Below are 16,336 nucleotides of genomic sequence, written 5' to 3' on the forward strand. Positions count from 1 at the left end.
TCTCTGTAATGCTTTTATCTGAAGAAAAAATGTGATTGCTTGGAAAGAGCTGTATGGTAACTTGGAACTGCTGGCATTTATACTCTTCAGAGCCCTCTGGTAACAAGCAAAATGCAGGTGCTGGGTTATTTAGGCAGGCTGGCTTGCTGGGGATATCACAGTGTAAGGCAGGGAGCTGTGCAGCCTTAAACCCTGGTCAAGAGGGAGAAAGTTGTGGGTCTCAGCCCAAAAGAGGCAATAGCTGGGAACCAGGAACCTTTAAGTGGGTGCCCTCAACAGGTCCTGGAGGTGCAGCTACCCTGAAACCGTGAAAATGAGTTGTTAACAGCCCTTGGCTACATTGTTATATGCCCAGCTACAGTCTTAGATCTTTAGCTGAAACTATAGCAGTTCATGCTTTTAGCTCTGGAGTTTCCCAGTTCAATCCCCAGTGTGTGGACCAAGATAGTATCAGCTACACAAGGTCATAGAGAATTAAATCCTGTGAATCATGTTCCCAGGAAGCATTACTGGAATGTTCCTTTACTCATAAGACCAATAAATATAATTAAAGGTGGATAGATTGAGACTTCATGAGTAGTTGTGGCAGTAACAAACAAATATATAGACGTGTGTCAAATTTTCAACAGGAAGGAGCTGAATAATTCCACAAAGCCTGGCAGAAAGATACCAATAGAGCCTACGCAATCCGCTGGCCACTGGGTTTCCATCCTCCTATACACCTTTGGATGCACTTGTTCCTTTTTTCCCATAATTAGCAAATATGACACCTTCACTGGCTGAACAGATATGCAATGATGAAGAATCTGGAATAAGTAGAACACATATGGGAATATTTATTTGTTTATCCCAGAATTCATCTTCCTAGAAAGCTTCAGCACCTTGGGAAAATGGTCAGATCCATGATCATAACATTATTCAAGAGGCATAAATATGAATGTTTCAATAGAGCAAAGCCAGAAAGCATCCATGATATACTGAGAGACAAGCTTTGTGTCAGCATCTGTGCCAACTTTGAACCAATCCTGCACTGAAATCCTTGACATATGATGCCTACATCACATCTTCTGATGGCCAGCCTTCAGTGGCAGATGCTCAGTCCATCTAGAACAGCATCAACATCCCAAATTCTAACCACCCTGAATCTCAGTAATGTCTACATACCAAGCTCCAAACAGCTTCAAGTTTGTAATCTGATCACATGCATTGTCTTATCGGCTTTCTATGGAAACAAAATAGTTTGGGGATTTTTTTTTTTAAGGAATGAAATTCTAATAAAAACTAAACTGTGTTAAGGGTCTTGTTAATGTTTGCTCAGTACACCTCACACACTGTTGTCAAAATATTTATCCAAAAAGTGGGCTATAGTAAATCAGAAAAATAATAATTCACTGATCATTAATATTCTTGCGTGATGTACGCAGAGTATAAATTTTGTAGATTAAATGTACATACATCACACAAGAATATTAATGATCAGTGAGTTACTAGTTTTCCATAGATTTCTTACATGCCACCTTTTGGATAAATGCCATGACAACAGTATGTGAGGTGCACTGAGCATGCTAGGCCTGACAAGAGTTGCTGACAGAGTAGTGAACCGCCAATGGGCCAAATAAACGTTCAACATATAGTGGCTGCCCTTAAAAATGAAGCAAAATATTTACTGAAAATTTTTTTTCTTTAGCCAGAATGCCAACTTATGGAGGGTGGGGGCAGCACAATATGTAATAAGCCTGCATGCTACCCTAGACTTTTTAAAAGTAAATGATAGAAAACCTTTAACACCATTTAGTTTTGATTAGAATTTAATTCCTAAAAACCACCTATTTTTCTTTCCTTTGAGAATTGCTTATGAACAGCACACACACCTTTGCTGTAGGGCAGAACACTCCAGAAAGCAGATGAGGTAATGCACATGTTCAGATTACAAATTTGAGATTGCAGGAAGATCATTTACATTGTTAAAATCGCCAGCATGGCATCTACACCCAGCAGGGGAAGGGAACTTTACCTGGAGGTACACTTCAGAAGAATACATTTCAAAGGTTTACTGGGCTATAAAGAGAGGGGGAGTAAACCACTATGTCATCGTTTACCTGTGGACACAAAGAAACCAAGTGCTGTGAACTGTGTTTGGAACCTGGCCAAGGACTATGCTGAGAAAACGAATATGAACAAAAGACTCTAGTTTGTTGAGTTTCTGTCTTAATAGCATATTTTCACTTTTGTTTGTTTGTGATCATTCCTATGCTTATTCCTTCTACTTGATAGCTCTTAAACCCATGTCCTTTTATTAAAAACTGGTTTTACTTTCACTATAAACCAACTCAGTGCTGTGATTGAAGGGAAAGGTGTGTTAACCTCAGGTAAGCTAATAGGCTGCTGTGTACTGTCTCTTTTAAGGAGAGGAGAACTTGATAAGGTTTTGTGAGTGTTCTAGTGGGAGGGACTGGACACTACAGGGAAAACTATTTGGGGAAAACATGGCTACAAGACCTATTGGTGTTACCCTTCAAGGAGTAACCAGGCTGGTGAAAGCCACGGAGGGGCTACTGTGCTGTGATTCCACAGCGGGTATCAAGGCTCCGAGCCACAGAGGCATACATGGTTACAGGGCACGTGGTGACAACCCTTTACTGGTCTGGGTTGAACCCAAAAGTGTCCATTTCATATCGTTTTTGCATTTGATATAGAATGTATGTGGTAAGCAACTCAAGCCAAGCAAAGAAATGATAGAGAATCATTCTTTTTTCTGAATTTTGTGTCTTCAATCCATCAATCGCACCAATTCCATCAGCCATTGTGCTACATAAAAATTGTGTCTCATATGTGGGTGCTCTAACAGCAGCGATCAGCACAACCAGAAGAATTGTGTAGACTTGCTCTGTACATGATCTCTCCATAAGTCCCAGACAAATTTGGTATCTCCATGCAAATTAGTGGGCATGAGAGCCACCACTCTCATGGCTATGTTAAAAATGCAGGCATGAGATATATTTTTTAAAAAATCAACTGCCAGGTGGATGAGAAGGTGATGAGTGTGTTTATGGATTAACAAGAGTATGCTTTCTATAGATGTGTCTGAACCTGGAGAAATGGGAAGCACTTGCCTGATACCATGTATGTTTTTGATTGCATAGCTTATTTCTCTCCGCAGTTCTTTCTCATTGAATTCCATCTAGAGGAACCAAAGGATAAAAATCATGTTATACACAAATGCTTTTAACAATTCTGCAGAACATCCTACTAGACAACCAGAGAGGCCAGGGTCTACAAAACACACTCATGGTAGGATTTGGGGATGGTCACCTTAGGAGAAATGTGTTCCATTTATTTATTGTTAAAATTCTGGTGGACTGACACGCACACATACACATAGAGCTTATCTGTAAGACTGGCAGAAGAGCAGATAGGGTGTCTCAGACAGAGTTTTTTTTAAACACAAAACCTGCATTTTTCTACAATCTGGGGATAAATGCTTGCATGTTTTGCACCTTAAACCAAACTGGTAAGAAAAAGCCCAAAACTAATAGCTATTTTCCACAGCTCTAATTTTAAAAAGGTACCTAAGTACTCATCACTAACAAGAGAATCCGAGTTACATCAGAAGCAGTTGTTTACCTGCCCCATCTACCCAGAAAAAAGATGAGGAGAGCAGCCAACAGTGGTAGAACAATGGACAAGGTATGGAAAATAGTAAGAGCTGGGAAAAAGAGACAGACATGAATAAATATCAAAACATGACCGCTAGTTTTGACATTAGTCCATGCAGAAAGAGAAATGTAAGATGTCACATGTAACAGCTGAATTCTACCAAGACTAATTTTGCAAGGTAAGAAGACATGTAGTTACAAAGATATTTGTTACAAAACATGATTCATTCCTTACAAATTTGCAAGAATACTGGAAATGAAATTGAGAAATTAGGGAGCAAAGCGGGAAATGTTTTTGCAAAAGCCACAGAAAGCGAACATTTGAGCCATTTTTAATTAATGTAGAATTATGACTGAGTTTTGAATATTGCATATGACAACAATCTCAGATTGTGATTTCGTGTTAATAACCAGAAATAAAAATAAACTTCTTTCCTGTGTATTGGTGATAATTCTTCCCTTTTGTGTAGTTTACTCCTTTTAATTAAGGGTTTTCCTGTTAGAACACCTTCAAAAGAAATGTAACTTCATTGCCACTATCAAAATGAGTATGAAAATATAAAAACACAACTCAAAGCAAGGAGGACAGACAGACACATACCTTTACTAGTTCAAAAGGAAAACGCTCATGGAAAATGCGATTGATTTTGGCACCACCAGATAGTTCTAATGTGTCAACTTGATCCCCTGATCCTTCAATTCTTTTTTCAAAGTCCACTGAGAACTGTTGAACCATCCTTAAATTTCAAAACAGAAACAAACTCAACAATGCGTAAGCTAAGCTTTTCATTTCATTTTTATTTCACTGTATTTATTGCCAAAAGAATGATATTTCTAGGGTTAACAGTGGTACCTACATGGCCTTCTCCACTCCCAAAGGACACAAACAAGTATAAGGTTTTTCAAGTCTTTTTATAAATGTATACGGCTTACTCTCTTAAAAACACCAGCTATTTTTAATTAGATTTTCTATATGGCTTGATATAAATGTCCAGATAAGTTGGCACTCATACTGAACATAGAGTCCCATGAGGGAACCCTATGATAACAAACAGCAGTGGACGCAAAGACAGCTATGTTAAGAAAACATGTATTTTTGATTAAAAAGCAAGAAAAGGTTCCCTGAACCACACCCGGCATTCCAGGGGGTTCCAGTTTAGCACAGAGTACACAAACCACAGCCCAAGATTATAATGCTCAGCGTAGGACAAAACAAAATGATTTTCATCCAGCCCAGCATATTCTATGACTATTAAAATGAATTATGGAAAAATCTTTCTAAAATGGAAAGTGGCTAAAAATGTTATAATGCTTTCAGCCAAAATAACCTCTTTGAAGTTTGCAGAATGTTTAAGCATCCTTCTGCATCTGCCTTTCACTAGAAACATCAATATCCTAAGCTTTAAGCTTAAACAAGCGAGAAACTATTTTACATACATGGAGGAGGAAATGGACACTCACTGCAGTAAGGCTTTAGTCTTTCTAGTCGGATCTTCTGGTTTAAAGTTTTTATATGCCTCTACTTCATGCTCTATAGAAAGCAGCTGGCTCTGAAGTTTGCTCCGGAAGGCTGGCAGTGTGTCTCGAATGTGATTGGTGAGTTGCTACAAAAAAATGAATTCTTTAAAACACTGGAAAGGCAGATGGATGGAAAGGATATAGCCCATTCCCTTTGATTGCCACACACAAGAAAATATGACTTGTGCTAGGCTTTCCAATGGAATTCAGGTTGATCTTTGAAGTGACAGGAATACCCACAGGCAATACAAGAGCCTCTTTTCTTGTACACATACTATAATCAGAGCTTGGACAATTATCTGGCATCCCTCCCCCTTATACACACACACACACACACACACACACACAGTTGAGCACTAAAATGAGGCTTGGTAAAAAACACTTGCTCAGCTACACCAACAAAAGCCAGGCACAGTTAATTGACAGTGGCACAGTTCCACATTAAGTTCTAGCCCTTTCAGAAAGCCACTTATACGATCAACCAATGCCATCCCCTCTCCTCCCTTTTCAGGATTTCTCTACTGCTATGGCCTGCTCTCTCAGGCACACAGCAGACCCTCAGTTTTCCAACTCTTCCATTTTACCTAGGGCCTCTGCCGTTTGCTCCACTTCCCCTTTTACAGGATCTGCGACTCCTGGGGAGTAAGCCATAGACTGATCTCCCATCCACTTCTGGGGGACAACAAACCTAGCAGCTCTAGCGACACTACTCCCTCTTTACCCCTCACCCCCTGAAAAAGAGCAAACAGCTCTGCTGCTCCCTCCTGTTATGGGATGACAGTGTCTGGGTCACTGTTTCTTTCCTTTCTGCTCTTCCAAAATGTCAGCAGCATCCCAGCCAGACACAGCTGATTTACCGGGTCCAAATTTCTACTCATCCGAGGCAAGCATCTGAGCAGTTTTTGCCAGTTGTACTATAATCATACACTCCACTATAATCAGACACTCCACGAGTATACTACATGGACCCTTCAAGTAATGGTCAAAGGGCTCAAATCCATCCACAGTTTGAACACATTCTTTCTAGCCACCTCCAAACCTAGCAGAGGGTTTTGGAAACACACAAATTGCTCCTAGGACAATATGGTAAATCCTGGCTACTCCACTGAAATGTTTTCTCCCAGAAGGCCACATCTGTATTATTGGAGAGTCTCTATTGCATTATTTACCCATACATACAGCACTGGTATCCAACTTGCGGCCCTCAAGTCTCTGAATTGGGGCCTTTGAGGAGAACTGTGTTAAGATGATGTGTATTTGTATAAACTGAAAAAACCAACCACATTCCCTGAACCCCACCCTGATACTTTTAAATAGTGTTTGCATCAGCCTTGTTACTAAAGTGAGGAAATAAGGGGCATCTTCTCCTACAGCCCTGGGAGCAGCTCTGCTCCATTGACACCTTCCCTGCCAGGCCGTGGGAGGCCCATGGAAAGCAGGATAGCTGCTCAATTGGCTCGGTCTGCACCTAGGACAACATCTATTGGAGGATTGCTCCCCTACCCCACACAGGGCAGCAGAAGATATAGGAAAGAAGAAGCTGAGAACCAGCCACAAATTATAGCTCCCTGTCCCCTAGCAGAAGACTTGTAGGTGGTTTCTTCTCCCTTTGTGCAAAGAGAACTGAACAGGGCAGAGGAACTGCCCCAACATTGACTGGGGCCTCTGGGTCTTTTTAAGATAATGTTTGGCCCTCAGGCTAAGGCGGGCACCACTGTTCTACAGTGTTAGTATATAGGTCTGTTTGTTAGCCTGGGATAGAATTCTGGGTTTGACTTTTTGATACTCTTATACTAATATGCAAAAACAAAGGACAAAGATTGTGTATGTTGCTTCTGGATCAGAGCAGTTAAATTGTTACTTGAGTGCACACTTTAAGACTGCCTCAACCCCTATCTCAAGGCAAAGTCAAGCAACCAGTCAGGAGAGGCAAATGGGTTTGGAGTGGGGGAGGTGTAAAATACTAAAAGACCAAACAAATGCCCGTCCCTGACAGCAGCACAACCTCACTCCTTACCCTTCCCAGTGGGACTGTAGGCGTGCACTGCAGGTATATTTGGGCCTGCTAAGAAGAAGAAGAAGGAGAAGGAGAGAATGGGGAATTGGAAATGAGAATGGGGACATAGAATATCAGAGTTGGAAGGGACCTTAGGAGGTCATCTAGTCCAACCCCCTGCTCAGAGCAGGACCAATCCCCAATTTTTGGGCCAGATCCCTAAATGACCCTCTCAAGGATTGAACTCACAACACTGGATTTAGCAGGCCAATGCTCAAACCACTGAGCTATCCCTCCCCCCAAAGGCAAGGCTCTGCGGCATCAGAGCTAGGAACAGAACATTGGGAAACAGACTCTGCCAGCATGTAGAGCTATCACATTGTCTGCACTTCAGACTTCTGCTCTCTGTCTACGTGACAAGAACCCGGGGAGAGGGTGAAGGGAAAGCCCTCTAACATACAGTTTAGATGCTTTTAGTATCAACAGCTATATGGGGAAAAAAATCTTGCCTTATCATCACTTTATCTTGACTTTCATTGGTAATCCTTAAAGCACTGGAGAATGGAAAAGCAGGAAGCACAGGGGGGAAACTAATTCACAAACAAAACTCACTGATTACATGAAGGCCTGACCTTTGCTCATTTATAGTTTCCATGTGTATTGTGGTAAGACCTGTACTATCAATGTCTAATTAGACCGTAAACTCATTGGACCATGGGCCACTTCTGTTTTGTACAGTTCCAAGCACATTTTTGATGCTCTGTAAGAAGAATGTTTTTTTTAAATATTTTAATGTGTTTTGGGGCATGTCTGAAACAAGTCAATAACAACCATGAAACAAATAAATACGATACTGTACTCACAGTAAAGTGCATTGGCTTCAGGGGCACAAAGATGGATAAAAATTCAGGAAGAAGGAGGTGGTTGCTATATATCATATCCAATCAATATCTGGCAAAGGTCAAGAATTACGTCAGTTGGTTTTCATATTTTCACTAACTGACCTCTCATCACACTCCAAACATCAACAAATCTAGCAATTTGGAAAGGTGCAAGTTTGCTTTGATCAGTGTCATAGTTTTATAACCACTCAACAGAAGAAGCTACTAAGAAGAGAAGTTACTAGTGCATTTCATATTTGCCCAAGTGATGGTGGGGGTTCTTCCATTTTTAATGGACAAAGATGTAACAGATCATACACAAATAACCACAGTTCATTGATTAAGGACAAAGGGTTTTTTTGAATCTATGTTACAAATAAATCCTCTATTATTTCTCCCTCTAAAACAAACCAGGAATAAATTATTGTTCAGAAAAACCCTGTAAACAGAGTTCAATGAGCTATTTTCCCCATAGAATCACACTCTGGAGTTTCATTTGAGCACCACCTTGTGGATCCAGAGACATTTAAATTTTAAGCAGATTTCAAACAGGCACCAGCACATGTAACAACAACATGATTCATATGAATGGTACTTACAGGGATCTCTACAGCATAACCCATTCCATTCAAATAAAACCTCACGGAAGTCCAACAATGAATACCGAGGGGCACAGCAGACTGTGTTTTTGTAAAGTAGCCAACTCAGACAAATTTTAATTACTGGTAAGTAAAATAAAATAACTGGGAAGTGATAAGATACCTCCCTATGGTAATGAGAAATTTAACTATTTTAACCTAAAAAAGAAAAACATTCCAAAAAGTGACCAAAACAAAAACATTCCAAACAAAAGCAAACGTATAGGATGCATGAGAGTTCTGCCACCCTGTCTCAGAAACAGGTTCTGTATCGCAGATAAACTGCCCTGGTATTCCTCTCTAGTGGTTGCTCTAACCCGAACAGAACATGCCTCAAAACAGCCATCAGATTGCACGCCTGCCAAGTCACTGTAGTGAGAAATGCCAATCATTTAGTCTTGTTCCTCTCAGAAACAGCAGCAGTTATTGGCATCTGTTAACTGAAGTCAAAGGAAACAAAGAACCAGGTGGGCTTTTTAAGGCCCTTATTCTTCTCCAAATAAAGAGCCAAGAACTTTGTAACAGCGAACATGGGAAAAGTCTCACTGAGATGAGCAAGCAGAAACGAGAAGAACATTGGCAAGATGATCAGCTCATTAAGTTGGAACTCTGACACTACTTTCAATAAGGAATTTAGGGATGCTTTCAGAGCACCATCTTATCCTTTTCAAACTTGGTATGAGGTCGATCAGTCACTAGAACCTATAGCTCACTCACCCGTTACAAGCCAACAGAATTAAGCAAGTAATAAATCCATTTCTTCATGCCTGAATATCGGTGACATCATAGCAGAATGTTCAGAAGCCTTCACGATCCATCACTAACTTGGAACTCTCAGCACTAGCCTTCCAGTGACTATCCATCTATCTCATCGCTGGTCGTCCCCTACTATGATGACCCTTCACTATTCCTTCCTTAATAGCGTTATCTAGATTATTTCCATTACTACACTTAATGTATACTTAAGAAGCATAGACATGGAAATAAACAAGCCAATGTAGGAAATTTGAACTCGTAGGAAATAAATAGCTCAAAAAGAGGCACCATAAGTTTTGTCAGGATTATATGAATATCCAACAACACAAGACTTTTTAAATAGGGGATGTCAAATTCAATATGCCCACATTAGCCTGATAAGTTGCTGAAGAGAGACTTAGTTTACCCTTCAACAAATTCATGGTAGTCCAAGAGAGTTGCCAAAATGAACATGAAGGGAATCTGTCTTTAAATCTAGCAGACAATTAGTTTGGTTGAATTTTGGGGGAAAGGGAAGGATGGGGCCCAGAGGAAGTGACCAATTTATAAAGGGATCCATGTTGGCCCACACACACCAAATAACAAACCTTTATGATGTTAAACCCTTTTAGTGGACTCTTTTGGATAAACCAGGAAGACTTGAGACATTTGCTAAGAAACATCATGCCTCTGGAGTTTTACACTATCAAGAGACTGCCTGGTTCCCATCTCATTGCATAAGTCAGTATCATCCACAGCTGGGCTGAGAACCATCTGTCTCAGCCAAAAGAAGGTTATCAATTTCAATCAACCCTTGGTCCCCCCTGAGCTTGGTCAGCACCTTTGCTACCAGAGGTAGTGGTAAACGGTTTCCAAGACTCCCCTATACTGTGGATAGAAAAGGTATCCCTTGCCAGAATAGTACATTGATAGTTTCTTGTTCAGGTGAGTGACAAATGGATCAGCCTCTAGTTTCCCAGCTGGAGGAAGGTGTGATCCACCACGCTGTTCTCCAGAGGATATTCATCAGAGTCTTCAACCAATCACAAGAACTGCTCTGTGTTCTCTTGGGGTCACAAATCACCTCAAAGGAGATGAGGACACAGGGCTATGACCCTATACCCCTATTCACTGTCCCAGAGACCAAACAAAGGTGCAGCATGAGCACCCCATGTGTTCCATGGAGCAATTGTGTCTCCTGGGGGACAACTCCAAAACCCCAGCCCACCCTAGCCCTTCTTGGGGTAGCTTCTAGCTCCATATTACCCCTTACACAGGGTTGTGATTAGTGCCATAATCTAATCCTTAACCTGAAATAATGCACAGAGGGAGACAGGAAAATGCATTCTTTATCTAAAGTCAGATGGACTGCCTAGAATTTTCTTCTTTGGGAACTTTAAATCACACAATGAGTTATAAGTCATGTTTTCATGCTAGGCCGCTTAAAAAGCCAGAGATCAGTATAATGAGTCCAAGTGATATCCTGATGCTTGAAAGTAACATGAAAGAGGTGAAAAGAAAAGGAGTACTTGTGGCACCTTAGAGACTAACCAATTTATTTGAGCATGAGCTTTCGTGAGCTACAGCTCACTTCATCGGATTCATACCGTGGAAACTGCAGCAGACTTTATATACACACAAAGAATATGAAACAATACCTCCTCCCACCCCACTGTCCTGCTGGTAATAGCTTATCTAAAGTGATCATCAAGTTGGGCCATTTCCAGCACTGATCACTTTAGATAAGCTATTACCAGCAGGACAGTGGGGTGGGAGGAGGTATTGTTTCATATTCTCTGTGTGTATATAAAGTCTGCTGCAGTTTCCACGGTATGCATCCGATGAAGTGAGCTGTAGCTCACGAAAGCTCATGCTCAAATAAATTGGTTAGTCTCTAAGGTGCCACAAGTACTCCTTTTCTTTTTGCGAATACAGACTAACACGGCTGTTACTCTGAAACCTATGAAAGAGGTGGGGAGTGAATTTAAACAAAAGGGTCACCATTATTGTAATGTATGTCTAGCACAATGATTTAAACTCCACTGACTTCAGCTGAGTGACTCCTGCAATACACTGGCAAGGGGGCAGGGGAGATTGGTTCCTGTACTCTTTGCAGTGAGTTTCATACATAATCCCCTGTGATATGTTGGGGAAAATACAGTGTTATAAACAGGAAAGAAAGAATAAGGTGCACTACAACAGTGATTTTAATACAGCATTTTTTATCGGTCCTGTACACACACACACACTTTTTCACATTTGCTTGTACCTGATTTAGAACTTTCTGCAGATATGGTGTTCCCATCCTGTCTGCCATATGTCTGTAAGCTGGATGGGAAAGGAAGAATTTCCTTTCTGCCAGCATGGCTGCCTTAATATCCTTCTTCCCATCAATGTCTTTCTGACTTCTGTTTACAACTCCAATATACCCTAAAACAAGATCAAAACAACCCTGTAAGTCAATGCTGTTACTCCCCACAGGGCAGTGTATACATGTTAGCTCAGTACAGACCAAGTTCACCTATTTTTGGTAATTTTTTAAAATTATTGCAATAAACTTAATGGGTTCAGCGGGGTTCAGGCTCGGCATATGTGGGCACAGCTTCCATGGAAGTCACTGGCTCAAATTCAGTGATGACTGAAATGGTGGTATAAGTTAAATATTGGGGGTAAGCTGGTCGGAAACCAGGTTTAAATGGGGAGACAATATCACTTGCACTGATTTGGCATTCCAAGGGATGTGCAAAACAAGAGTGACTTGCACACCACAGGGGAAGAAGAGGAGGATGTGGCAGAAGGGTAACAAACAGGACAAGAAAATAGGAGGTCTTGATATTGATTTTCCTGTCTTCTGGTCTGATCCCTCTCTGGCTGGTTTGTTTTCTGGGGTTTTGAGAAAAGAAAAAGGGGGCTGATCTACCTGGTGAAACGGGTTCGATTTCAATATTACTTTTGTATTATTCTGATGGTGGAAAGGAACATATCTCTCTAGCTCTATAAACGATCATCTGAAAAGCTTTTGGAAAGGGGCAGAGCTTAGACTGCAGTGACATCAAAGATCCAGTGGCTGCTTCCAGACTGCATCAAGGCACTCCCACACATTGCGAGGAACAACAGACATAGTCACAGAAAAGGAAATTTGCAGGTAACCTAAACTCATATTTCCCATTACACCTCGTGCAGCCTGTTCCGAAGTCTTAGTTCATTTCCCCCCCTTATTGGGTATTTTGGGCACCCTTCTCCTCTTACCTTTGCTTTTTCATAGCTTAGTGTGATGATAAAGGCTATGAGCACAATCTCTACTGTAATCTGAAGGTAAACTACAGAGATTTTCTAACCGAGCACTCCATTAAAACCAATCTTCTGTTAATTTACCAAATACCTACCTTCCTCATTACCACTTTGCTACAGAAGGAACTGGTACATGGAGTATAATATTAACATTCTTACCTCTACGAAGAGGGAGCAACTTGTTCTCCAGAATCTCTGTTGCATCAGTTCCTTCATCCATCAAATCCAGTTTTGTGATTACACCAATGGTTCTCAGGCCTGCATCACCAACCCCACCCCCCCGCCCCCCCCAAAAATAGTTAAATATCATTTATGCTGAGGGAAACCAAATCAATTAAACTTTACTCTCTGGTACTGAGTTTACTTGGTAGGAAAGAACTGAGTATTTTCTCACTATTCCTATGGATCTGTAATGGAATTTAATGCAAGAGAACTGCATCTTTAATCTGTCACCTTAGTTTTTATTTTGTTTTTTTAATTTTAAAAAACCACCTGTCCATTCCAGATCCAGGGGCAGGGTGGGAGCAAGGTCAGTGTCCATCCACCACGCACATGAACAGAGCCAACAGCTAATAAATGAGATAGCAGAAGTCAGTTTGGGCCTACCGACCATAAGCAGAGCCAAGTACAGGAATCAGTTAAGGTGTGCCAGATAGTGAGGCAGGGATCTTGCATGCTAGCACTATAGTTCCCACTCTGGTAACAGAGCCTTTCCGGTTTTCCTTTAGTCCATCAAGCCGCTCTTGGACTCCACACCCACTTTTTTGTTCTTTACCTTGAGAGTGAGTAATACAAATTTAATGTAGCCACAGCCCCACCAGGCAACAGATGAACATGGCTCTCTTGAGCCTGTCAGCACTTCTTTTGAATTGGCGGGGAGTGGGGGCCTCTTGCAGTAATACAAAATGCTCCCAACTCTACCAAGTCAGACTCTTGAATTCTAATCCACCAGGTGGCAGCACATTATATTATTACAAAAAAGAAAAGGCGTACTTGTGGCACCTTAGAGACTAACCAATTTATTTGAGCATAAGCTTTTGTGAGCTACAGCTCACTTCATTGGATCCGATGAAGTGAGCTGTAGCTCACGAAAGCTTATGCTCAAATAAATTGGTTAGTCTCTAAGGTGCCACAAGTACGCCTTTTCTTTTTGTGGATACAGACTAACACAGCTGCTACTCTGAAATATGTTATATTACAGTGGATCTCAACCTTTCCAGACTACTGTATCCCTTTCAGGGGTTTCAGAGTTGTAGCCGTGTTAGCCTGTATCAGCAAAAACAACAAGGTGTCCTTAGAGACTAACAAATTTATTTGGGCATAAGCTTTTGTGGGCTAGAACTCACTTCATCAACTGCATGGAGTGGAAAATACAGGAGCAGGTATAAATACATGAAAAGATGTGATTTGCCTTACTAAGTGTGAGGTCAGTCTAACGATATAATTCAATTGACAGCAGGATACCAAGGGAGGGAAAATAACTTTTGAAGTGGTAATGAGAGTGGCCCATTTCAGACAGTTGACAAGAAGGTGTGAGTAACAGTAGGGGGAAATTAAGTTCAGGTTTTGTAATGACCCAACCACTCCCAGTCTATAAAGAACGGTCATTACAAAAGCTAAACCTAATTTCCCCCTACTGTTACTCACATCTGATGAAGTGGGTTCTAGCCCACGAAAGCTTATGCCCAGATAAATTTGTTAGTCTCTAAGGTGCCATAAGGACTCCTCATTTTTTCAGGGGTTTGATTTCTCTGGCATACCCCCAAGTTTCACCTCATTTAAAAACTACTTGCTTACAAAATCAGACATAAAAATACAAAAGTGTCACAGCACTGAAAAACTGCTTACATTCTCATTTTACCATATAATTCTAAAAATCTATTGCAATATAAATATTGTACTTACATTTCAGTGTGTAGTATATAGAGCAATATAAACAAGTCATTGTCTGTATGAAATTTTAGTTTGTACAGACTTCACTAGTGTTTTTTATGTAGCCTGTTGTATAACTCTAGAGAAGTCGATGTACCCCCTTGTTGAACTCTGAGTACCCCCTGGAGTACATGTACCCCTAGATGAGAACCACTATGTTATTACATTGCCAAGACAAATTGCATTTACTCTTGCTGTATGTGTTGATTTATTACATAGTCATATCAGTCAGCAAGGCATGCCAAGAAAACAAACATCATTCTAACATTTATAGTACAGTAGCACCCAGGCACCCCAGTCAGCATCAAGGGCCCATGGTGCAAGATGCGATACAGACTCCTCGGCTGACAGAGGCCCTGTCACAAAAATTTCCAATTAGGTATATTTCATACTTCACTCAATTACCATACACTGGTTACTTTTAGACCTCAGTTGACAGTACAATTTACTGAATTATGCTGCATGAGCAGAATTCCTATTCTTCTTCTGATGTTGAAATCAGTATAAAATTTTTAGTTATGAGTAATGAGTTTTCTTGCACTGTTAAATGCATGATCCACCACAGTAAACTACAAGGTATATTTTCATCAATGGTATCTGAAAGCGGGAAAGGTTTACATCGTTCACACTTACCTTGAGGGTCTACTTCTTTAGCTAACTTCAATGCATCTGAGTTGGCAAGATCAGTGTTGGCTGGAGTCACAGCCAGGATCAGACAGTTTTCACGAGAAATGAACTGCATAATCATGTCTCTGATCTGTTGCTCTATATCTGAAGGTTGATCCCCTACTGGCACTTTAGTGATTCCAGGCAAATCAACAAGAGTCAGGCTTAGCACTAAAGAGAAAGGGCATAAGACCAAAAGGCTTGTTGTTAACACTTTACATCCCTAAAGAGAATAAAAAGATGATCCAAGTCTGAAGTTCTGGTGGGGAGCCATAGTTAGAATAGATGTATCAATTTTCAAAGGCTTTTGAACATTATTTTGTAAGCACACACAACTAGAGCTCACAGAAGAGTTCAACATTACAAAGTTTGGTTTTGTTCCAGAATGGAACTGCTCATCACAACCTACAAATTACATAGCGACAGACAGAACTTCTTGTCCCTACCCAGCGGGCTCAGCTGCCTGTCATGCCTCTAACTTCCACTTCCTTTTTCAGATAAATGGCAAAAGCACTAACCAACATCAACATGCACTCCCAGCCAGGGCTGGATTACCCAATAGGCAGACTAAGCACATGCTTAGGGCACCAGCAAAGCAGGGGGCACCAAAAAAAAATATATAGATTTTTTTTGGAAAAAATTTGATATTTGATATTTCAAAAAAAGCATCGAAGTAGTCATCATGGGAAAAATCAGAACTTTGTTAGACTTCCTTACACTCCACTACACACTCTTCCCCCATTTTTCTGTTCTCTTTTTATTACTTATCCCCACCGAAACCAGGGGGGTGTCCTACTAACGTAGATCGAAATAATGCGAGGAAATCAGATCCTGTCATATACTGCAATAAATTTGTTTTATTATTGATATATTCTTCTGAGTTATATGTACTTGATTTTTTTCCCCTCTTTATATATACACACACATAAAAATAGTATACGTTGTGTAATTTGGTTTTGGTTTTTTTTCAAGTTCAGATAACTGAGATAAGGGGCAGGATGAAACCTAACCAACTGAGTGGAG

At 40.7% G+C, this 16,336-nt stretch overlaps 1 protein-coding gene across 16 annotated transcripts in view; it reads right to left on the reverse strand.

Moving 5' to 3' along the window:
• DNM3 (dynamin 3) overlaps positions 1-16,336 on the reverse strand; it is a 304,267-nt gene that overhangs the window by 224,925 nt on the left and 63,006 nt on the right. For all 16 annotated transcript variants that reach the window (XM_084637835.1, XM_084637834.1, XM_084637825.1 and 13 more), the window contains exons 4-9: positions 15,281-15,484; positions 12,875-12,973; positions 11,694-11,854; positions 5,118-5,260; positions 4,258-4,393; positions 3,114-3,181 (exon numbers count right to left, since the gene is read on the reverse strand). In XM_084637835.1, the coding sequence (XP_084493961.1) occupies positions 3,114-3,181; positions 4,258-4,393; positions 5,118-5,260; positions 11,694-11,854; positions 12,875-12,973; positions 15,281-15,484 (811 nt within the window). The remainder of the gene's footprint in view (positions 1-3,113; positions 3,182-4,257; positions 4,394-5,117; positions 5,261-11,693; positions 11,855-12,874; positions 12,974-15,280; positions 15,485-16,336) is intronic.

This window comes from Lepidochelys olivacea, assembly GCF_965140295.1.
Source record: "Lepidochelys olivacea isolate rLepOli2 genome assembly, chromosome: 8".
Classification (NCBI taxonomy): Eukaryota; Metazoa; Chordata; order Testudines; family Cheloniidae; genus Lepidochelys; species Lepidochelys olivacea.